This window comes from Crinia signifera, chromosome 5 (genome assembly GCF_055691185.1).
Source record: "Crinia signifera chromosome 5, ASM5569118v1, whole genome shotgun sequence".
In the NCBI taxonomy this organism is placed as follows: domain Eukaryota; kingdom Metazoa; phylum Chordata; class Amphibia; order Anura; family Myobatrachidae; genus Crinia; species Crinia signifera.
Genome location: NC_139221.1, coordinates 276,102,461 through 276,128,393, shown reverse-complemented (window position 1 = coordinate 276,128,393; position 25,933 = coordinate 276,102,461). Strand labels below are relative to the sequence as shown.

The window sequence follows — 25,933 nt, the reverse complement described above, 5'->3', positions numbered from 1 at the left end:
TGCAGCATCCCCTGCCCGCCACCTCGATGTCCCCGGCCCCCCTGCTCGCTCCACATTGCAGCTCCCCGGGAGTTGCAAATGATACATTGCATGCGATGTATCATTTGCAAAACTTGGCACATCAAGTGCCAAATCGTGTGCCCCCCTCCCGGGGAGCTGAAGGGGGAAATCAGGTCCGACTTGTCCTTAGGACAAGTCGGTCTAATGTATGGGGGCCTTAAGTTTAAGACCTGGCAGCATCCTAAGTACCAGTATGTGTGTGTATAAATCACTAAGGGTACAACATGTCTTATTATTGCTACTTCATTAGTATTTGCTGTTTGATATGGTCTTCATCTTTCTTTCTGTAAGTACTACCTGTGCCTTGCATAAAACAATATACATTATTAGTGCTGAGAGGAATTGTGTTTATTTCCCTGGCTGTGGAAGCTACATATAGCTTACATTAACTATTACAAATTGCATTCTAGAGCATGGTAGATATGGAAAATGTGGCCAAACTTTTGACCACGTTTTCCCTTTAGTACTCCATTAGGGCTAAAATTACTAAGCAGCGTGTTTGTTATCAAAAACCCGCAGTCAATTGAAAGCAGTTTTTATTTATAATTGACAGCATTTACTAAAGGTCGGTTTTGGTGTCTAAACTGAATCCTCTGTTAATCCCCTGCAGTTTCTAAATGACAAATCCGCCATGGCATAGTCTATGTGGCAGCGGTTTCCTTTGAAACTAACGAGGATGAGAAGCAATTTTATCTATATTCATTTAGTGGTGTTTTTATAGAAACAACATACAACTGACATCATGGACACAGGCCACTGTGCAATAGAAGCTATTATATTCTGTCATTCTCTGTTTGTTATAGAAAGCACAATTCAATTGATGTCATAAAAACAGAACTCAGTGGATTAGAAGCTATTCTATTCTATTCACATTCATCTAATGGTGCTTTTATAGAAACAACATTCACCTGACATCACAGACAGCTTGCTACACTCACTTTGTGGGTTTATGAGTGTGGGGGGAGAAGGAGAAAGTTGTAGAAAGTAGAAGAAGAAGGTATAAAAAGGTTGCTAATAGTTGTTTTTTCTCTTGTTCTGTATTTGACTATTTGAGCTGTGTTTCCATAGTCTTTTTTTTTTTTTTTTCCAGTGTATGGTTTAGATTTGGTGTTTGTGTAGTCTGATTGTGTTTTTTTTTTTTTCCGATTTTGTTTAATATTTCAAACATTCATTACAGTGTAAGTGATTATAAGCTACCGGTAATTAGCTTACACTGCTTTTAGAAATTTACTCCATTACTATGAAATCCCTCTTTTGCCTGTTTTTTTATTTTTATTTATTTTTTTTGGGGGGGGGGGGGGGGGGGGGAGGGGCTCTCTAGTTGAGCACCTATAAAGCTGTAGGTGGTAAACCAGTGCCAAACACAGGATTTTTACAGGGGGGTTGTACTTACTCTGCAGCACATTGGAGTAAGTACAGGAGTCTGGAGGAGCAGTGACAGCCCTGAAAATTTGTCTTTTTCTACACTGGATACTGTATGGAATACAGTATTAATATTTAACAGTACAGATGGTGTATAGTAAACGCTGTTTCAAACATTTAAATAAGAAAAGTGGTCAGAAAAAAGGTTAAACATATCATAATAAGCACACAAACATAATAGAACCAGTACTGCACTTTCTAAGCTCCTACTTCATGGTAAGGCTCCTGTCTCTTCCTCCTGGTAGCTGCTCTCTGGTCCATTGCGATGTTTGAGGGCTCAGATCCTCACATACAGTAAATGTGGTAGAATAAGCTGGTGCACTGGGCATGTGCAGCAGCTCTGCTCTGTCCCTTACACTGCATGATGTGGTGGCAGCTCTTGATCATATTATATACCATTGCTATTGTCAAAATTTAAGGCACTTGTCAAGAGGAGGGGGTTTCCGGGAAACCAGAACCCCCCCCCCCCCCTTCCTACGTTTGCCTATGTAAACATCTGCATATTCACTTATTCCTATTGTTCCTGAAGATTTCTTGTCAAGAAACTGTTTTGGAACAATTGTATTGGCTCTTTTGGACTTTTAGGCAATGCTCCTGGCTTGGATTATTATTTATTTATTAACAGTTTCTTATATAGAGCACACATATTCCGCAGCGCTTTACAGAGAATATTTGAACATTCAGTGGAGCTTACAATCTATATTCCCTACCACATGTACACGCACACACACACACACACACACACACACACACACACATTCTAGGGTGAATTTGTTGGGAGCCAATTAGCCTACCAGTATATTTTTGGATTGTGGGAGGAAACCGGAGTACCCGGAGCAAAACCACGCAAGTACGGGGAGAATATACAAACTCTGCACAGTTAGGGCCATGGTGGGGATCGAACACATGACCTCAGCGCTGTGAGGCAGTAATGCTACACCATCCGGACTGCCCAATTATGTACATTATGCCCATAATTACATCATGTAGACTGTTTTATAGAGATTTACATTCTTCTGAGTTTAATGCAATCCCAGGGGTAGATTTACTAAATCTTCTAAAACAGACAAGTGAAGGTGTTGCTTATAGCAACTAGATGCAATTCTTTTGGATACTGCAGTAAAAAAAATGTATATACCGAATCCGATTCATTGGGCAACAACACCACTATTGCATTTTCAGAAGTTTTATTAAATCTACGAACTAGATTGTATTGTGACATTTCCTCTTATGCCAGAAATGCGCATGTGCACAAGCCAAACATCAGACCTCCGTGCGTGCACACGGAGGATCCGAACAAACCAGAATAACCCCTAAGGGGTTAATGCACTTAATAAGACTTTATGATCAATTGTGGTGTAAAACAAAATATACACATTATTTAAGTTATATCCTTCCTTGGGTCTGTCAAAAATATCACACCATCTATATGACACAAACTAAATAAGGTAAGTGTCATGTCTGGAAAAATCCTGCTGCTGGTGAACAATTTGGTACAGTAGAGTCAAAATGGGATGATCAAAACATTCTAGACTTCAAGAGTTAATACCAAGCTGAGCTCTAGATTCAAATGGACAGGGTACCACGCAATTGTTATACAATAAAAGGTGGCAGCAGAAATGATTATTAGTATTTTAAGGCGTTTTGGCAATTCTTGGTTAAACCTGTCGAAGTTGCTGACCTGTGAAGCCAAATTGGACATAAACCAGCTGATGGACTGTGATGATGCTACATGTTAGAGCTGGTTCTTATATGAAATGCATCATTTTTAATTACTTTATATTTGTGTTAATAATCAACATCCGCTGTTGACAATGTGCAGTATATGACCCAAAGTGGATAATGACTTAATCTTTGCAAATGTATAGAACTGAGACCTCTGTGTTTCTGCTATTAAGCAGGATGTAAATCCAATTTAGAGTGTGCTGTGGGAATTATGTGATGTGACTCTCTCTGTCTCTTATATATATACAGCAGGGAAACTCACAGATGCAGAGTACATTATCAATGTTTCAGTGAGTGCTTTATTGCACTGAAACATTGTGCTTATTTTGTAAAAAGTGCAATAAAGCACTGAAACACAGCACCCATCAGCACAGATCACATCAGCACCTACCATTCACTGGCAAATCTATAATAGGTGAATGGGGGGCCCACACACTGTACACCCTGCACCCATTCCATTCTACTCACCTCTTCATCGGTCCTCAAGAGTAGCGGCAGAAATCACTGCCCGACTCACTGTGCTGGGACCCACTTTAGCACTGAGGTCAGTAAAGACCTTCATACACTATGCGACTTCTCCAAGGGGAGAAGTCACATACAATACCCCTTTAACCCATCATATGCAGTCCTGTGCATACAATGTATTGCCCTTCAAAGCTCTCTGTGGGATCCAATCAAACTATAGTCCAGGCCCTTGAGCTCCTAACTTATTCACAGAGGACTGCGCATTGGATTGGAATGAAAGCTGAAACATGTGTGATTTGACTTTTATTACATTTCTTAGCCCGATCCATCAGAATCGGATGAAAAGTGCCCAAATCGCACTAGTGAATGGGGACCTCAAGATAGAAAGATATGGGGGAGTGGAGGGGGTTTGAAAATCATTAAAAATATTTTATAAGGTTCGGTCAAAGGTGTGAAGTTATCAGACTCACTGTAAGACTGTAATTATTATATTTTATTAGGTGTAGTGATTAATGTACTTTTTAGTCCGTCTGTACCCTCTTGTTCTCTGCAGATGTTTCTATTCCCCATATCTGTGTGTACCATAGTATTAGATGCTGTTACCCAAATATGGTCGGACAGGAAATACCCAGGAAAGAACAGTATGATTTCACCAAAATGTTATATCCAATTACCATACTATTGTTCCTGCTATTTACAGGAGGGTGATAGCTGAGGGACAATCTTCGCAGGGGGTAATCAGGACATAACCAAATTACCTTAATTGTATTTACACTCCTTTGTGCCTTTCTGGACTCTAGTAGACTGTTTGGAGCCTGACCCAGCAGGGGGGCAGCAGCAGCAGATGGACAGGTGGGATATACCTGACTTTTGAATCCACCAATCGAGACCCACTGCAAGCCCACTTTTGGTTTGTGTACCGTGGGAATTTAGAAGGTTTTAAAATGACTTGCACATAAGCCAGGGGGGAGAATTTTTGGACTGTCCTAGACTAAGAGGTTGTACTCTGTCTAGGTATCGTATGGACTTATCTGCTATCACTGCTGTGTGGAGTGATAGTTTTGTGCTTTGGAACTGCTGCTACAAGGACTGCCATTTTGGACTGCTACCCGATAACGTTTATATGCTACATTTGCCTCTTGTTCCTGTCTTTGTCTACCTGTGTGTGCTGTGATAAAAATAAACCATATTTTGGTTTCATCTGCTAGGTGTCTGAGTGATTGAAGAACTCGTATCCTCACATTTGGCGGCAGCGACAGTGGGATCATTCAGACACCAACCATCGAGCACAGAAAGCACAGAGAACAGAGGATCAGACCATATGTAAGGAAACGGAAAATGCACTAAGGTGAAGTGAGCAGGTGTCATTCCTGTGAAAGGGAAAATGTTTCCAAGGAAAGAAAATCGATGCCTCAAGACCCCTGGAGCAGAGGAGCTCAGGGATGGAGGTTCTTCAGTGTATCGGCAGGCTGGGAAGCCGGATCTGTTATTTATTGTCCGAAAAATGCAGTATATGTGGGAGTACTGGGAAGAAGCTCAGCAGATGATCAGCGGGTGGAGAGTATCCAGCATACAGGACAAGTTGTGTTACCTGGGGGATGCATTCCTGCACTGTAAAGGTGAGGCCACCTCGTGGAATCTGCTGGGGGAGCCAGAGTTTGTAGAATTTACAGAGGAAGTGATTGCTACAGTTACCCAGATGCTACGAAGAGGACAATATTCTGAGGCTGAAGGACAAGTCCAGAATAAATTGATGCCCCAGATAGAACCAGAGGAGAGGTCCAGAATGGGGCTACTGCAATCTGGGCAGACAACCGAGGGGTCTGACACAGAACTATTTGTTACCACAAGAGAAGGGCCTTTGTCAGGGGGGCCCCTAACTGCCCTTGAAGAAATGAGTATGGAGGAGCTGATAGCAGAATATCAGCTGCGAGGTATACCCATCCGATCCTGCACTCGGGGGGAAATCCTTCAGCAGATCCTTCAAGATCAGGGGGATCCTACAAAAGCATTTACTGATTATCGGGCATGGATCCTCAATTTCGGTGCACAGCGGAGTGTGTGGGAACAATTGGAGTGTCTGGAGGAGTGCTTTATTGTGGCAGAGGAAGAGGCGATTGATCACGGGCTCCTGGACACCCCAGCATGGCGAGACCAGTGTCGCAGGGTGGCTGATGAAAGGCACCGCCTGCAACAGCTTCTCACACAGCCTAGGGAAGAAGCTGCTCAGTGTTCCATACAGGGGGAGGTTATCCCCAAAGTGAAGGAAGTGGGGCCTGTGAGCCAGGCACCCCAGGAGGAGCTGCACTACAGTTTCCCTTTTGCTGAGGTGGAAGATGGAGAATTATTATCCTGGTGCCAGGGGATCTATGAGGACTGCGTCCAAGAAGAGATCACCGTGGTTAGAGGAGTATTCGCCAACATCCAGGCCACAAGAATACCAGTCACAGATGACATCTTGTTTCAGGCAGCCCAGCATATTCAGCTGGGGAAGGAGGTTGTCCAGGAGAAGGAGGTGTGCGCAGAAGTGGCTGCAGGTGAGCAACTGGCTTGTAAGGGGATAGAGCTGATACGGCCTGTCCTGCAGCCACCAGCGGAATTGTTCCTGATGGAGGGTCCCTTCTCAGCCCTGGGCATTGAGACCAAATGCTGTAGTGAGATTTGCCATGCCCCTAGTTTGGGTTTGAGGGAGGAAGGATGTGACAGAGTGGCGGAAGTGCCAGGGCCAGAGTCCCTATATTGGCCTGCTGTTGGGCAGCTGTTCCTTGTGCAAGAGGGGGAGGTGGAAAGTGCTCCCTGCCCCATTATGCCAGAGGCAAAAGTATTAGTACACCCTATAGGTGTACACAGTGTAAAAGGCTACAATGTTGCAGAGAGGGGGTACCCAGCATCTGAAGAAGAGGAATTGCTAAATCCCTTGTTAGTTCAAATGTATAACTTAGATTGTGATATTTCCCTTGCTGATTCTGCAAACCAGCCGCCTTTTACAAGATGGGTTTGGTATGATGTCACTCTGTGGGACTCAGGTGGTACATCCAAACCTCAGATTCTCTGCTCTGCATCCCACTACAGGTTGTTATTGGTTCCAGAACAACTTGGTACAGGGACTAAAATAGTAGGGGAAGGAATGTGAAGTTATCAGACTCACTGTAAGACTGTAATTATTATATTTTATTAGGTGTAGTGATTAATGTACTTTTTAGTCCGTCTGTACCCTCTTGTTCTCTGCAGATGTTTCTATTCCCCATATCTGTGTGTACCATAGTATTAGATGCTGTTACCCAAATATGGTCGGACAGGAAATACCCAGGAAAGAACAGTATGATTTCACCAAAATGTTATGTCCAATTACCATACTATTATTCCTGCTATTTACAGGAGGGTGATAGCTGAGGGACAATCTTCGCAGGGGGTAATGAGGACATAACCAAATTACCTTAATTGTATTTTTGTGCCTTTCTGGACTCTAGTAGATTGTTTGGAGCCTGACACAGCAGGGGGGGCAGCAGCAGCAGATGGACAGTTGGGATATACCTGACTTTTGAATCCACCAATCGAGACCCACTGCAAGCCCACTTTTGGTTTGTGTACCGTGGGAATTTAGAAGGTTTTAAAATGACTGGCACACAAGCCAGGGGGGAGAATTTTTGGACTGTCCTAGACTAAGAGGTTGTACTCTGTCTAGGTATCGTATGGACTTATCTGCTATCACTGCTGTGTGGAGTGATAGTTTTGTGCTTTGGAACTGCTGCTACAAGGACTGCCATTTTGGACTGCTACCCGATAACGTTTATATGCTACATTTGCCTCTTGTTCCTGTCTTTGTCTACCTGTGTGTGCTGTGATAAAAATAAACCATATTTTGGTTTCATCTGCTAGGTGTCTGAGTGATTGATGAACTCGTATCCTCACATTTGGCGGCAGCGACAGTGGGATCATTCAGACACCAACCATCGAGCACAGAAAGCACAGAGAACAGAGGATCAGACCATATGTAAGGAAACGGAAAATGCACTAAGGTGAAGTGAGCAGGTGTCATTCCTGTGAAAGGGAAAATGTTTCCAAGGAAAGAAAATCGATGCCTCAAGACCCCTGGAGCAGAGGAGCTCAGGGATGGAGGTTCTTCAGTGTATCGGCAGGCTGGGAAGCCGGATCTGTTATTTATTGTCCGAAAAATGCAGTATATGTGGGAGTACTGGGAAGAAGCTCAGCAGATGATCAGCGGGTGGAGAGTATCCAGCATACAGGACAAGTTGTGTTACCTGGGGGATGCATTCCTGCACTGTAAAGGTGAGGCCACCTCGTGGAATCTGCTGGGGGAGCCAGAGTTTGTAGAATTTACAGAGGAAGTGATTGCTACAGTTACCCAGATGCTACGAAGAGGACAATATTCTGAGGCTGAAGGACAAGTCCAGAATAAATTGATGCCCCAGATAGAACCAGAGGAGAGGTCCAGAATGGGGCTACTGCAATCTGGGCAGACAACCGAGGGGTCTGACACAGAACTATTTGTTACCACAAGAGAAGGGCCTTTGTCAGGGGGGCCCCTAACTGCCCTTGAAGAAATGAGTATGGAGGAGCTGATAGCAGAATATCAGCTGCGAGGTATACCCATCCGATCCTGCACTCGGGGGGAAATCCTTCAGCAGATCCTTCAAGATCAGGGGGATCCTACAAAAGCATTTACTGATTATCGGGCATGGATCCTCAATTTCGGTGCACAGCGGAGTGTGTGGGAACAATTGGAGTGTCTGGAGGAGTGCTTTATTGTGGCAGAGGAAGAGGCGATTGATCACGGGCTCCTGGACACCCCAGCATGGCGAGACCAGTGTCGCAGGGTGGCTGATGAAAGGCACCGCCTGCAACAGCTTCTCACACAGCCTAGGGAAGAAGCTGCTCAGTGTTCCATACAGGGGGAGGTTATCCCCAAAGTGAAGGAAGTGGGGCCTGTGAGCCAGGCACCCCAGGAGGAGCTGCACTACAGTTTCCCTTTTGCTGAGGTGGAAGATGGAGAATTATTATCCTGGTGCCAGGGGATCTATGAGGACTGCGTCCAAGAAGAGATCACCGTGGTTAGAGGAGTATTCGCCAACATCCAGGCCACAAGAATACCAGTCACAGATGACATCTTGTTTCAGGCAGCCCAGCATATTCAGCTGGGGAAGGAGGTTGTCCAGGAGAAGGAGGTGTGCGCAGAAGTGGCTGCAGGTGAGCAACTGGCTTGTAAGGGGATAGAGCTGATACGGCCTGTCCTGCAGCCACCAGCGGAATTGTTCCTGATGGAGGGTCCCTTCTCAGCCCTGGGCATTGAGACCAAATGCTGTAGTGAGATTTGCCATGCCCCTAGTTTGGGTTTGAGGGAGGAAGGATGTGACAGAGTGGCGGAAGTGCCAGGGCCAGAGTCCCTATATTGGCCTGCTGTTGGGCAGCTGTTCCTTGTGCAAGAGGGGGAGGTGGAAAGTGCTCCCTGCCCCATTATGCCAGAGGCAAAAGTATTAGTACACCCTATAGGTGTACACAGTGTAAAAGGCTACAATGTTGCAAAGAGGGGGTACCCAGCATCTGAAGAAGAGGAATTGCTAAATCCCTTGTTAGTTCAAATGTATAACTTAGATTGTGATATTTCCCTTGCTGATTCTGCAAACCAGCCGCCTTTTACAAGATGGGTTTGGTATGATGTCACTCTGTGGGACTCAGGTGGTACATCCAAACCTCAGATTCTCTGCTCTGCATCCCACTACAGGTTGTTATTGGTTCCAGAACAACTTGGTACAGGGACTAAAATAGTAGGGGAAGGAATGTGAAGTTATCAGACTCACTGTAAGACTGTAATTATTATATTTTATTAGGTGTAGTGATTAATGTACTTTTTAGTCCGTCTGTACCCTCTTGTTCTCTGCAGATGTTTCTATTCCCCATATCTGTGTGTACCATAGTATTAGATGCTGTTACCCAAATATGGTCGGACAGGAAATACCCAGGAAAGAACAGTATGATTTCACCAAAATGTTATGTCCAATTACCATACTATTATTCCTGCTATTTACAGGAGGGTGATAGCTGAGGGACAATCTTCGCAGGGGGTAATGAGGACATAACCAAATTACCTTAATTGTATTTTTGTGCCTTTCTGGACTCTAGTAGATTGTTTGGAGCCTGACACAGCAGGGGGGGCAGCAGCAGCAGATGGACAGTTGGGATATACCTGACTTTTGAATCCACCAATCGAGACCCACTGCAAGCCCACTTTTGGTTTGTGTACCGTGGGAATTTAGAAGGTTTTAAAATGACTGGCACACAAGCCAGGGGGGAGAATTTTTGGACTGTCCTAGACTAAGAGGTTGTACTCTGTCTAGGTATTGTATGGACTTATCTGCTATCACTGCTGTGTGGAGGAGTGATAGTTTTGTGCTTTGGAACTGCTGCTACAAGGACTGCCATTTTGGACTGCTACCCGATAACGTTTATATGCTACATTTGCCTCTTGTTTCTGTCTTTGTCTACCTGTGTGTGCTGTGATAAAAATAAACCATATTTTGGTTTCATCTGCTCGGTGTCTGAGTGATTGAAGAACTCGTATCCTCACAAAAGGTTCATCAAATATATTAAAGTAGGGGGGGGGTTATTCAATATTTAGTGGGTGGGAGTCTCTAAATATTAAAGGTATTGGGGGTGCATCATATATAAAGGGGTGGGAGTGAGGAGGACATTATTAAATATACTATATAAGGGGTGGAGGTTTGCGTATTATACATTAGTTAACATTATCTAGTATCTATCTATCGAGTAAGAGACAAAGACCCATGACAGGATGAAACACGTCAGCTGAGAAGAGGTGGACGTTGTTACCAACTACCACATCAGATCCTATTATGTCTACAACCAGTTTGATGAAATTGCCCATCTAATCGGTGCTTGGATGACCGGCAGTATAGAGGAATAGGAGTGTAATACTCAGTGGTCAGTGACAGTGAGGCAGGCGTAGCTTCAGCGGAAGCTCCCCTTGTGTACTGCTGTATAATATGTACAGATGATAGATGCCCACGCTGACCTTAAGATGTCCTTTCTCACCTAACACTGCATATTTTAGGAGGTCCAATAGGCACCCAAAGCTATTGGTGCTGATTTTAGGAATTTTAGACTCTTTTTGGATGCTTAGCCGACTGAACTTTTCATGGATTTCTATATGGATTAATCTTTTACATTGATAAGAAGTAAAATGCACCTCCAGTGTTTGTTTTTTGCCTTTATTTATAAGGAGCAAGAATGGCTAACAAAATTGGATGTAGAATAATATATATTTATATTATAGAGCAGGGGTCCTCTCTCTCACCAAATGCACACATTACCACATTACCTTCTGGTTGAGTATCCGCAGGAGCCAGCCAGAGGAAAAAGGAGCTGCAGGGAGGGCTGTACTCAGAACGCTTAGGCCAAGGCAAAGCTGGGGTGTGGCCTAATCAGACCCCCCCATGGTCACACCCAATTAAACCACACCCTATCATGCTGCAGAAGGTCAGTAGCAGGCAACATCAGCCTAGGAGAGGGGCCCTGTGACCGGACCAACTTACAAGCGTCTATGCCTCTGCCTGCTGTTGAGGCTGAGCCAGCCCTACGCTTGAATGACCCTAGGCATTTCCTCAGATTGCCTATGCCACAAAGGCAGGAAAAGTGGAGCATATTGAAGAGTCCTGGGTGCAGTGGTGACTGTGAAACACATTGCACTGCCAATCCCTTGGGTAACGCAACCCCCCATTTGCAATGTGCTGCCGGTGCTACAGCCTACGGGCAGCAGCAGCCATTGGTTATTCATGTGCTAGTTCCCGGCTTATCAGAGACCAACACTTGACTAACTCTGATGGGGGCCATTTAGTTGCCGTTGGCACGTAAATCATTTTAACTCCCCCATAAAGGCGAGCAGTGTTTGCCTTTTATTATATAGGTTATCTATTTTCATAGAGGGTCTCCCATTAATTCAGAAAACATTTCAGCTTTACAACAACTGAAGAAGAAAAACATGAAGTAAAAGTACATTTTAATAAGAAAATGTAATGGATGAAATCAATTTGATCAAAATTTAATGCGTTCTTTTAAAACTACCTACAATGTAGCCATGCTACCAAAAGTTACAAGTCACAGATACTGTGAATTTAAAACAGTCCATAAACATCGAAATATCTTCCAGTCAATGCGGCACATTCAGAAGACCGTCATATAAATTGTACTCCCGATTCAGCTATCATGAAGGAGCGCCTGATGACACTGTTGCCCTTCAGGTGACAGGATGTAATGGAAAATGTCTGGACACTGTTCGTCTGTAGTGTTTCTTTTGAAAAAAATATTCTAGACACTGTGATGTTCTGCCACAATTTACACAGATAGGGTTTAAAGTCTATGGCTGGGCTAGTCAGTTTTGCTGAATGAGAAGGTACTTCGCCACCACCGCTGTAACTCTTCTGCATTATTGTTTGTGTTGAAGCAAAAAGTACCAGCTTGTATTCCTTGACAAGCTTCTCAAGAAGTTCAATGCATTTTCTTATTGTGGACTCTTGCTTGGAAATGCTTTCGCCTCCATTATTCCTGTCAATCCAGTAGAATGAAGACAGGCTATCTATGATTAGCAGGCACAAGGATGGGTGAGTGCAGAACATGTTTTCTAGGGAGTACAGTGTGAGGAGCAGCTGGACACTACTACTGCAGTGGACCAGGAAGAATCTGCTCAGACACTGCTTCACCATCTCCTCATTGCTCTGGGACAATCTGTGTTCAAGGATAGTAACCAGTCGAAGCATATCAAAATGATAATCTGTGTCCACATAGATCACCTCCACTTGCAGACCACCTTCTGATTTAGGCAAGATACACCGAGAGATGACGTGGCAAAACATTTCCGTTTTACCGGTGCCTTCAGGACCATGAAATTCAATTATATCACCTGTTCAAGAAAAGGATTTAAAAAAAAGCCAGTTACATACCGTATTTATCGGCGTATAACACGCACCTTCATTTTAAAAGGGAAATCTCAGGAAAAAAAGTTACCCCCCAGGTTTATTACAGTGTTATTACAGTGTTTATTAGCATACAGCATTTATTAACATACTGGATTTTAATAGATACTAGCAGGGCAGCACAGTTATCCTTCTCCTCCTCCAGGCTACAGCCAGCGCTTGGGAAGGTTGATGACGCTGCTGTAGCCAGGGAGGAAGGAGTCACTGTGCAGGGAGGAGCTTTAAGCGTGCTGCTGCTGCTCACCGTCGGGTCCTCGCAGCAGCAGCACGAGAACACGCGCTTAGTAGGCGCCGGATGACTGCGCGCATAACAGCACTGGCATTACAGGTACCGTCGGGTGAAATTACCGCCGTATAGCACGCATATCGGCGTATAACACGCACCCATCTTTTCCCCCTGTTTTCAGGGGGAAAAAAGTGCGTGTTATACGCCGATAAATACGGTAGTTAAAAAATAAAAAAAATTAAAAAAAAAGTATACAAAACACACAGCTGTATAAGACAAGATAAAATAAGCGATTGATCAAATAATATATAGAATTTTTTTTCTTTCCAAATGCTTTTTACCATGTCATCCTTTAGTTTCCAGTATGGGTTGCTGTTCACACATCATCCTTTCATCATTTCTATTTTGTAATATTGTTTTCTGTATATTCTTATATTTCAATAACTATATTTTTAATTGACATTCAATAATTATCAGCAACTTCATATATATATACATTTATAAATATTTATCACAAGCAGCACTATAACATTGTAGAACTTCCAAAAACAGAGAATAAATAGAATCAAAAATAGAAAGAACATACTTTACATGCCTCTTATGACTAACAGTATATTCCAACTTCATTATCTAAATGTATTATTCTCATTATATAATATTCTCTATTCCTAAAACTAATATTTTAAGTATTAACTTTGGATTGTAAATCCAGCCTTCTTGATTGTCTTTCAAAACATATTTAGGGACAAGTATTTTTATAGCAACAATCTGGATTTCTAAATCAATGAAAGCCATAGCCACATGCCTCAATTCACATACATCATCCACCTTCTAAGGGAAGCAAACTGCTAACAGTCGATGTAAAGGAATAGAAATATATACAACCCTGTTCTAGACATTGGATACAAATGTAGCAAAAGCCCAGGAAGGGATGTGGTTAGCATAATGGTCGTTGGAAAACTGACTCTGGAATACCAACACTGGCCATCTGGATCGCAAGTATGCCTGGGAGAGGGTAGGCTGCAGAAGGTGTTAAGTTTAGGCACTAGAGGGAAGGTTAGGTTGCAGGTAGGGTGGGTTGAGGTTTAGTATAGTTACCAATGAGCTGTAGGGATCCTGACAATCGGGATGCCGATGTCAGTATTCTGACCGCTGCATCCCAAAGGCTGGATCAATACCATTCCCTCACGAAAAAAAGGTAAAATGACTCTAATTTCCATTAATCCCCCTTTCACAAAATCCCAAGTGCGACCCGTCTTGCAAGCACTTTCACACTAGCTGCATGACCCGGCGGGTGACGTAATCGGAAGGCGGGGCTGGTTGGAGCTGGGAGATGACAGCATCTCCCAGCGGTGCCTTTACAGTGCAGTGAACGGGACCTGGGTCGCACTGCTCCTTGACTTGCGTGAGTTCAGGGTGCAACCCTGGTCAAGACCCGAGTTGAAATGCCAGAACGCTGGTCCTGGGACCCACTCTGGGGACAGTGGCAGGTTGGGAGTTTGACTGGGGCAGTACACCTGTCAAACTGTAAAGCAGGTGTCCTAAGGCGAGCTCAGGGAGGACAGAAACCTCCCGTGGAGCAGCAGGAAGTACCGGAACGCTGGGATAACTGTTCAGGACCCTTTTACACTGACCAGTTTCCCGGGTTGTTGCGCGTTCATGTGCAATAACATGGGAAACATGTGTCAGTGTGAAAGTGGTATCAGTGAGATACTGCACAGTAACAAGCAATTGAATGGGAAATTATAGAACTGGAAATTGAAAATAAATAAAGTTCAGGAAACCGAAAACCAAATGCTAAAAAAAAAAAAAAAAAAAAACACACACACCAAGAAGTACTGTATACGCTAAATGAATGTTGGGTTAATGAAGTGCTCACAACCACTGAAGGACTGGCTATGATGTACGCCTTTAAGACACACCATAACCCTTCTCTATAAAGTTTTCTATGCTCACTTCTTAACCCCATTTACCCCCACATCATTGTCCACCTTCTGCTTCCTCCTCATTTCTAATCCCCTTATCAACAGGTCTTCATTACTAGTGATACTCTACCCAATAATCATTATTATCAATTAACACTGCCACACAGTATCCTACAGTAAGTCCTCAATAACCATTACAGTAATAATAATTATCCCCAACATTCTAATTAAAGTCCTCCATACACAACTGTGACTTCTCCACTGGAGAAGTCGCAGCCCATCCCCTTTGCGCCACCCAGGAGTTACCTGGGTGGAAGGATCGCATGTGGTCCTTTTGCATGTGAATTATCACATGCAGTCCAATTCCCAGCTGCCAAGAGGCTGTCCGAGTCAGCACCTATGTCCAATTTGAAACTAAAAATGGCCGCCAAGTATGACTAAGTAACGATAATGACCAACAGTTTCCTCCTTTACCATTGATTGTAGTGCTCTGAAGGAAAACTGCATTCAGTACTGTGTATGCGCTCCAAAAATCCCGAACCATCACTGCCCAGACAAAGCCATCAATGGTTAAACCAATAATGGGGAACCCATCGATGACGATCATGTATATCATACTTTAGAATCCCAATAATTGCCACCTGGTCTTGAGGGCACCAAAAGATATCATAAGTGTACATGCAATATTAATCGGAAGCAACCAAGTTCATTTTACAATGAAGTCAATGGTAAATTAGAAAATGCGAATAACATTTAACATTAAAACATATTTGTAAGCATTTACCATGAACTGGACAATCTTCGCTGGCAAAAAGCAAAGGCTCCAGATCTTTCAGGGAAGTGCGTCCATCCAGTCTAGCAAGCAGCTGAGAAAGATTAATGTATGCATAAGCAACATGTATGAAATTACCTTTGGTCACAGCTTATTAGCACACATGTATACGGGATAAAACATTAATAAACACACCATGCTCAGAAATACATAAACTAAACAAGTATCTTAGTAAACACGTTGTACTTCAATATTTTATATTATATGACAGGTATATAGACTGAAGGAAACCCAAATCTGTACAATCAACCCTTGATGGGGGTCCAGACTGTGGCTGAATGAATACCCACTTTGGTTCTGGTTTACAGATCTAGTGTCTACAGTTAATAAGTCGACACCAAAAGAGCAACGTGTAATAGGTTGACAGGGTCAAAAGTTCAACATGAAAAAAGCTTTCCACACACTTATGTGACAACTCCAATATGGAAAAACTCTCCCTTTGACTGCCCTGCAGGGCTGCATATGATATACCGTATTGCAATCCCAGCCTGCCAGATCTGACAAAGCTATAGTCTCCGGCTCGCTATAGTGCACCTGATTGGATATCAAACACTTTTCATCCGATTTCTTGGCTCGATGCATCGGACTCGGATGAAAAAGGCAAAAATTGTACTAGTGTTTGGGGGCATCAAGGGAGACACAGGAAAATGTTGATATGAGTTTTTCACTTTTTTTTAACTTTTTCATACTTTACCATCTACGTGGACAACAATTATGAAAAGTGTGCCGAAGCATGGCGAGTGTACATTTGGGGTCCAGGTCAACAGGTGTCGACATTGACACACACACACACACACACACACACAAAAAAAAAAGTGTAAAAGCGGTACTTGTGTAGTTACACGGCGGCAGTTACGTAGTTAGCGTAGCGTCCCTGTCAGAATCAGCGTAGTGTTCCCGCGGGCAGCATAGTCAGCGTCATGTCAGGTTCAGCGTAGTGTTCCCCGCTGCCGCAGCTGTTGGGCTACGCTAACAGCGTAGCTTAAGCTGCCGCCGTGAAACTACACAAGTAGTCAGTCAGGCGTCCCTGCCCATTTGTGGCAGCCGGTTCTTACGTAGTTAGCGTAGTCAGTCTGCGCTTATTACATTATGTGGGAACCATTGACCATTTTAACCTGCCTGTCATGACAGGTGTGAATGTGTTCCTGAAACACCCCCAGTATCCACATCAGCCCGAAGCGTGGCGAGCCCGCGAGGGGACACGTTACACGTCCTCCCGACCTTTTCATACCTCCACTATCCACGTCGGCGTGGAGTTGATTTTATAAAGTGTGGCAATCACAGCCAGCCACTGAACCTGAAGCTTGGCGAGCGCACGTGGATTACTTTATATGTATTCCGGGTACTTGTGAGTTATCCGGGCGTCCGATTTTGTACTTACGATTTGCATGCGATTTGCATGCGATATCGCATACGATATCGCATACGATATCGGATCCGATTTGCGATTTACATGCGATTTACATGCGATTTAGCATGCGATTTGCATCAGATTTGCTATTCATTTCATTACCCCACTATCCCCAAAGTGTGTCTATCAACGTGAACCCGAAGCGTGGCGAGCGCAGCGAGCCCGCGAGGGGCGGCGGTACGCGTCCTCCGACCTTTTCATGCCCTACTATCCACTAGGGCGTGGAGTGAGAATAGAATAGTGTGGCGAGCGCAGCGAGCCACCGAGCCCGAAGCGTGGCGAGCGCAGCGAGCCCCGCGAGGGGACGCGGACACCTGTGAAGCCCGCAAGGGCACGCGGATACCTGTGAAGGTGTCCGCGTCCCCTCGCGGGGCTCGCTGCGCTCGCCACGCTTCGGGCTCGGTGGCTCGCTGCGCTCGCCACACTATTCTATTCTCACTCCACGCCCTAGTGGATAGTAGGGCATGAAAAGGTCGGAGGACGCGTACCGCCGCCCCTCGCGGGCTCGCTGCGCTCGCCACGCTTCGGGTTCACGTTGATAGACACACTTTGGGGATAGTGGGGTAATGAAATGAATAGCAAATTGGTACTTGTGAGGCTCCCGATTTTGTATTTACGATTTGCATGCGATTTGCATGCGATATCGCATACGATATCGCATACGATATCGGATCCAAAATCGGACGCCCAGATAACTCACAAGTACCGTATTCCGTGTCCCCTCACCACGCTTCGGTGGCTCGCTGCGCTCCCCCACTTTATAGAATCAACTCCACGCCGACGTGGATAGTGGGGGTATGAAAAGGTTGGGAGGACGCGTAACACGTCCGCTCACCACGCTTAGGGCTGGCGTGGATAGTGAGGGTTTCAAATGGAGGCATTTGCCAGTATGTAAAATGGAGCTCTGGCAAATGCCTCCTTTATTGTGCATCAGACGCACTTGTGTCCGCACCCCCTCTTTGTGCAGGAGACGCACGTCTTACCGGACCCCTAACCCTGTCGGCTGGGTTGCTGTACCTGGCCGCAATAGTTACTCAGACGCTCCTGCGTCTCAGATGGAGCGCCTCTCCGCCGGCGCCCGCATGATCCCCTCTCTGCCGGAGAGTGGATCATGCGGGCGCCCGCACTGTGTGAGAGGCACTCACTAGGCTTGCCAGGGATGCCGGAAACAGAGATGCAGTTCCCGGCAACAGTACGGTAGTTGCTTGTTTAGTTTCACGGCGGCAGCCTACGCCGATAACGTAGCTTAGGCTGCCGCCCTGAAACTACACAAGGTTGCTGTTGGGCTACGCTAACAAGTAGCTTCAAATGTAGCGTAAGCTACCGCCGTGAAACTACACAAGTACTGTAAAAACTCAAGTCAATCTTTTACTACAAAGCTTATGCCTGTCACGAAGCATCTCACAGCATTGAGCTCCCCACAGCCCTCCCTGGCTGTGACCCCCACAGCACTGAGAGGAGCGCCCCCTGTGCCCGCATGGTGAACGCTCTCTATACAGCAAGTGAATGCAGGCAGTGACCGGGCTGGTGCGCTGGGAGTGTCCGGGGTACTAGGCCGATTACCTGGGTGCCGGACTCCGACTTTTGCAAGCCATCACTCATGGTAACATAAGCGGAGACCCTGCCTTAAAGAACCGGCCGCGAATCTCGCGAGACTACGCTCCGTACGCTGCCTGCTGTTACCGAACTTCCCGGAAAGTAAGCTAGTTATTGTTGTGGGCGGAGTTTAGGTCCCCAAGAGGCGGGGCCACATAGATCAGTGAGTCTCAAACTTGGTCTACATAACCCCGCTGGTCACCCGGCTGTAGGGCTCGGGTGTATCACCGCCCCTCATTCCCGCTCGCGTAACACGAGTTGTGTGCGGGGTCCTGTGAGCCCCTGAGACAGACATCACTCGGCGTCCAGGGTATAAGGCTGGTAGGGGCGGGGCCAAACATGTGACGCAGAGAGCGGCTGCCTGTGTGCCTGTCACGCGCCAGGCGTTGTTTGCCATGGCCTTGTTGGATGATGGAGGGCGGGACTTCCGCTCAGCCTGTAGCATATAGGAGGCGGGGGCACTGCGGGTGTGGCATAATGACGGAGCTGTACCATGACAGATGACGTTGAATTTGACAGCGCATTCTTCTCGACCGGGGTGCCTGACAGAAGGGGCGGGGTTACAATGACAGAGGGGGCGTGCTGATTCTGGCGGGGCTGGGTGTGTCGTAACTGAGGCTTCTGGCTGCCTGCTGCACCGCTGCCAGCAGCACTCTACACGTACACACAAACAGCGGCCAGCATGCTGCACAAACACACACACTCTCCCTCTCTCTCTCTCACACACACACACTCTCTCTCTCTCTCTCTCTCTCTCTCTCTCTCTCTCTCTCTCTCTCACACACACACACACAGCGCTCCCAGCATGTGCTGTACACACCAGTGCTGTAAGTAGACAGTTTGGTGCCCTCTGTCACAAAGGGAATTATGTGTAGCATAATGTGATGCATCATGTGCAATGGCCACTACGGTGTGAGAGAGAGAGAGAGGGAGAGGGAGAGGGAGATGGAAGGAACACCTCCCGGCCAAACCCACACAAACTCCGGTGCCCAAATCCTCTAGCTATGCTGCTAGCTGATATGTACGCGTGCACATCTGATCCCATGCTCCTGCACAGGGGACGAATCATTTGATGGTTGCTCACCATCGATGGCTGCACATCTGGTATTTTTACAGAACTGCTAATTATTTTAAGTGAAGCTGCCACCCAGAAAAGAATAAAGACACCCACAGGCAGGGCAATTTCTAGACAATTTAGCTCCCAGGGCAAAGAAATAAAAATGCGGAAACCCCCCCCCCCCCAATACATAACATGAAATAGAAGAAATTGCATGCGCGCCGAAATAGGGGGGGCATGGTTTATTTTAAAAAGGGGTGTGGCTTAAAATAAGGGGCGTGGTCTCGCAGGAAAACAATTACCTTACATCTCACTTTTGCAACCTGCATGTCCAGACATTGGTTACCGCAGGAATTGTCATTGTCCTCCCGCACTTAAGTTGGCGGGCTGAAGGCCACACAGTGACATAAAAATATAAAGGCGCACACAGTTACCTAGTACGCCTCACAGATCAAGGCCAAACAATGACAGGCTACTTAAATCATTATACACTTTTTATCCGTGATGCCAATTACACATTACGCCGCACACTGTGATGACAATTACATATTACGCCGCACACCATGATGACAATTACAATTTATGTCGCACACTGTGATGACAATTACACAATACTCCCCACAACCTAATGCCTATTACACATTATCCCCAACGCGCCTCTGCCACACAACTGATGCCGTTTACTAATATGCCCCCACAGTGGCAGATATGCCCCCACAGTGCCACACATATGCCTCCACAGTGCCACACATATATGCCCCGGACAGCTGCACGGCTTGTCCGCCTCTAGAAACGGCCCTGCCCACAGGAGCCATCACAACGTTATGGTGTGGTCTAGTCCACCTAAAGAGATGTGCTGTTAGATCTTTGCTGTGTATAACAGTGAGTCCTTACATTGTACATAGGCAGAGCCGGCTCTACCTTTAGGCAGCTGCAGAGGGCGCCAGGATCAGGGGGGCGCCACCATGTCTGTCTATCAAAAGATCAAGAATGTCTTGTTGTACTTAATGCAGGTGGTGGCTGTGGAACTTCTAAGACCTCACCTCCATAAATTTCCTTGAGGCATACTTCCCAAGCTTTTTCCTTGTACTCTGTTGTGGGTGGTAAATTAGAGGGTGCAGGGGGCCTCTAGGGAAAGCAGGGGACTTTCCCACCTCCCCAGGGGGCATGGTGGACCACCTGATTTTTGGGAATCCCTGCCATTCCAGAATAGTATGCCTTAAGGGTTTGGAAAGTGGTTATTTGTGGCAGTATGAAGGGGGGCAGTAGATTGAAGTTTTGCCTAGGGTGCTGAGAATCCTTACACCGGCCCTGTACGTAGGCCCTGAGTCTACGCTCACAACTTACCGAATCTTTATGACGCCACCACGGAGACTACATGCCATTTCCCCTCTCATGTGCCTGCTGGTGGAGAACTCATTCGATGGTCACGACCATAGATTGGTTTCTCAAGGGCTCGCAAATACTGTATAAGTCAGTGGAGACTGATTTATATTTGCGGGCTTACGGCCACAGATATTCAAATGGGAATGCCCATGCAAGTCTCCATAGCCATTCATACAGGGAACCTGCACATGCGCATAAACCATTATACGCATGCGCAATAAAAAACGGGAACGCACGGGGGAGCAAAGCAATTAGAATGAGCCCCATAGCACGGTCACCCTCAGCCTCCTGTGCCCCATCACATATATCCCTCCTGTGCCCCTATCGCACATATCCCCTCTTATCATGGGCCCCGCATAACACATATATGCCTCGTGCCCCTATCACACATACAATCTGGTGTAGGACTCTCAGACTGCTTGTTAAGTACTGCTTAGCCTTGAGGATTTTAGATGGAATGTAAAGTCTGCCACAGTCTGGATGAATCAAGTGCATTGCTTGTGGAAAAGAGTGCTAGCAGGCACTGTGTGCTGATGGGAGTAATCGCCACAACCCCCCCCCCCCCCCCCCGATCTACCAGTAGCCATTAATTAGTAGCAATGGTATGAAAACTGTAAAATAATCCAATTATGTTGTGATGCCAGCATGATGCTCCTGTTGAATAAATTAATAAAAATGGTCCATGGTCCTGAATGTGAAATATGAATGAGGAACCATGGCTGCAAAGTGGAGGCACTGTTTCCTACAGGTAGAACAAACACAATTTAGAAAGAATATATAAAGTATTTGTAGGCAGGAATGGTTTCTAATGGTTTCTACTGCACATGCTCAGGTCTCCTGAAACATGGTGCTCCATGTTCCCAGTAACTAATTACTGCGCAAATCTCCAGGAAAATGATCACAGCACCATTTTCACTGTAATTTTGGCAGCTTTGATGCAGTCAGTATATATGCCACAGTTTGTTGGTGAATGAAAGATACCACACACACTATAAAGTATATAAAATACAACTAAATCATCTATATAAATATATATATGTATGTCTAGTGTCCAGGAGTCTCTGAAACACTGCCATCTGCTGGCAGAGAGTGAAACTACATCTCTTTCTCACACATGCACATATACCGAAGGTAGCAGATTAGCTTTCAAAGCTTTTGCTTACTAGTGTTATTATGAAATGTTTAGCTGCATTGTGAAAATTGGAATAAAATACATGGCACTCAGGTCAGGATGGTCCTACTCCCGATTATCGCCACTTTGCGCATGCACAGAACCCAAATAGTGTGCGTGCATTAATGGGTCCTGAGATATAGGGTCTAATTCAGATTTGGCCGCTAATGGGTATATATTTAATTGGAGTCGAAACTGCCTTCTTGTCGGAAAGATGGCATTTTCCGGCTTGAATAGGATGGTAGGGGCTCTGCACTCCGCACTTGCACACACTTTCAGCTTAGGGTTCATTTTTTCACTGGAACAAATTAACCTACCAGTATATTTTATACTTACGCACGGGGGGCGAGAGTACACACAATTATGGATATGGTGGAAATTACGGGTGAGATATATCAGGATGAGAGATTCAAGAAGTGACTGATTTGGTGAGAAATCTCCAGTTGTTTTTTTTTAAAAGCGGCAATCGTTTACACTACAAAATCAAACAGTGTAAATGATTGCCGCTTTAAAAAAAAATGATTTCTTATCAAATCTCTCACTTTCTGAATCTCCCATCCTATTAAATCTCACACTATATGACCTCAGTGCTGTGAGACAATAATGCTAACTATAACACCATCTGTTCTCCAAATGGCTATACGGTAGTGCAAACAGGATTAATGGATACAAGGCTATATATAATAATAGGCAGATGGTCATGGTTGTATACAGTACTGGGCACAGGGTTAATGTAGTATGTTGTAGTATGCAGTATTGTGTGGCCCATCCAAAGGCAATTTGAGGCCCGCTGGGCCCCAGTGAGCGCCTAGTTTGCCTTGTGGAAAATCCGACCCTGTGTATATTAAATAAAGTTTTGCTTGCAATTCAAATAAGATAAAGAAATATATGTTTATTGTATACCTGACATGTTTTATCTCCTGTGCACAAAAGATCTGAGAGAAATAAGCAAAGAAGAGTTTTCATAAAATTTCGATACAGAGTAATGTGTTTATAGTACTAATTTTAAGTGTCAATCATAGTGCATTTACCATATGCAACACAATAACGTAATGTTAATATTAATGTCCTAAGAAATGTGTGCTGATATTTCATTTGGATAGTAGTTTTCAAAATTCGGCACATTCAAAATAAAAATGAAATATTAACATACTGTATTCAGTGCTAATATTATTAATTGTACTCGTATGAGTGCAGTAGCCAAGTGTCACAAAATGCAGGTTGTCAGCGCTCCTCAGCCACACATAACGTTACCTGTGGTGCTCTGTTAAGCTGACTGTCATCTGATGCCCCATCTCTAGTCCCGCTGTTGCGTCTGCGGCATTCGGTCCCAGCAGCCCGGCATCCTGCTGCACATGCCTGCAGGCCCTCCACACCGGCCTTGGCGCTATTCTCCTCTATGGGCAGCGCATGACACTTCCTGGTCATCTGTCACTGCAAGACCTAGTCAGGACTAATGTCCCTGTATCCTGATTGGCTGCTCCAGCTCACACTCTTGCCTCCTGCTCCATGAGAGTGCCGTGACCCTGCGCCCTGGTGGTGCCTGCTCCCCCTACCACCGTTAGTGCTGCAGAGCCCTAGTTACGCCACTGATCATTTGACTGGTACATAAATATAATGCACAATATAAAATGTGAGGTGACAAATGGGGCAAAAATAAAAAAAATGATGTTGTTAAAACACTACTCACTGTAGTATGTGAGTGACAGCTCCTCATGCAGTAAAATGGAGTGCAGGAGTACACACCAGAGAACAATTTTAAAAGAAAGGAAGAGGGGAGCGTCTACTAATGTGCTAGGGGTGTTATGACACACCAAGGTGAAGCAAAGGGGTACATAGAAATACAACTTATCTGAAATAGGTATCTTCGGTCCCAAGACCACCACATAAATGATTCATAAAAGATGAAAACCATAAATATAACCTAGTTTGTACTGTTTAAAAAGAGAGGTGCAGTCAGTGGCATAACTATCGTCCCGCAGCCCCCGCGGTGGCGGGGAGGCGCTGAGGGTATGTGGGCGCCGGGGGGGCTGCGGGACGATAGTTACTCACTGTTTGCCTTCTGCCGCGGCGCCGGTGGTTTTATTTGCAGTGCACCGGGTCCCAGCTCACCCGAGTCCCGGCAGCCGCAGCGCTGTTCTAATACAAAAAGGTAACACTTGGAAAATGGTTGCCCCCATACCGCAGACAGTTTTTCGTCTGCAGTATAAGGGCAGCCATTTTCCAAGTGTCACTTTTTCATTAGCAGCAGTTACGGGAGAGCTGCCTGGGACCCGGCGCAGACGGATGCGGCCACGCCAGCCAGAGGTAACACACACACACACACATACACACAAACACACACAGAAACACAACCTCCCCCCCCCCCCCCCCCCCGCCGTACCCCGGCTCCGCTCCGTTTTTTTTTACCGGGGGGCGCCTCCTGCATTGTCGGCAGGGGGGCGCAGAAAATCTAGTTACGCCGCTGGGTGCATTATCATATAATACAGTCTATATAAGTAACCTTATTAGTCCCATAAAATCACCACAATGGGGGTATATCAAGGTTTAAAATACACAGATTTAATGCAGACACATACATCATCCCCTTTGATGAAGGCACACTAAGAAGAAATGCATTGTTTTTTTTCCCTCTTGTACAGTACAGGTGTTTTTTTATATATATATATATATATACAGCAGCACCACTGGACTTATGTATACAGCAGCACCACTGGACTTATATATTCAGCAGCACCACTGGACTTATATATACAGCAGCACCACTGGACTTATATATACAGCAGCACCACTGGACTTATGTATACAGAAGCATCAATGGACTTATATATTCAGCGGCACCACTGGACTTATATATACAGCAGCACCACTGGACTTATGTATACAGAAGCATCACTGGACTTATATATACAGCAGCACCACTAGACTTATATATACAGCAGCACCACTGGACTTACAGTATGTATACAGCAGCACCACTGGAGTTATATATGCAGCAGCACCACTGGACTTATATATACAGCAGCACCACTGAACTTATGTATACAGAAGCATCACTGGACTTATATATACAGCAGCACCACTGGACTTACAGTCAGGGCCAGTGCAAGACTTATCAGCATCCTAGGCAAAATGTCAACCTACTCCCCCCCCCCCATACTGTCACCAATACCCAATTTCCAACCCCTTAAGGCATACTTGCCTAACATTACCGGAATGGCAGGTGGTCCTCCCAGCTCCCCGGGAAGGTGGGCAAGTCCCCTGCTTTCCCTGGAGGCCTACCTTTGCCACCCACAACAGAGTGCAAGGAGGAGGGTGCAGCAAAGTAGGGAAGTATAGCTCAAGGGAAAGTATTGAGGTGAGGTCTTAGAAGTTCCACTGCAGCCACCTACATTAAGTACAACAAGGATCCTCATAGACATCCTTCATTTTTTGATAGGCAGACTTTATGGCGCCCCCCAGATCCTGGCGCCCTAGGCAGCTGCCTAATGGTAGAGCCGGCCCTGCTTACAGTATGTATACAGCAGCACCACTGGACTTATATATTCAGCAGCACCACTGGACTTATATATACAGCAGCACCACTGGACTTATGTATACATAAGCATTACTGGACTTATATATTCAGCGGCACCACTGGACTTTTGTA

General features: G+C 45.4%; 1 protein-coding gene across 1 annotated transcript; it reads right to left on the bottom strand.

Annotated features, from left to right (window-relative positions):
• Positions 1 to 11,690: 11,690 nt before the first annotated feature.
• On the bottom strand, positions 11,691 to 19,008 carry XRCC2 (X-ray repair cross complementing 2). The gene is made up of 3 exons (XM_083189043.1): positions 18,638 to 19,008; positions 15,616 to 15,697; positions 11,691 to 12,607 (listed from the first exon to the last, which is right to left on the bottom strand). The coding sequence occupies exons 1-3, from the start codon at positions 18,674 to 18,676 to the stop codon at positions 11,883 to 11,885; spliced, it is 846 nt and encodes a 281-aa protein (XP_083045169.1). The 5' UTR covers positions 18,677 to 19,008; the 3' UTR covers positions 11,691 to 11,882.
• Between the last annotated feature and the right edge of the window lie 6,925 nt (positions 19,009 to 25,933).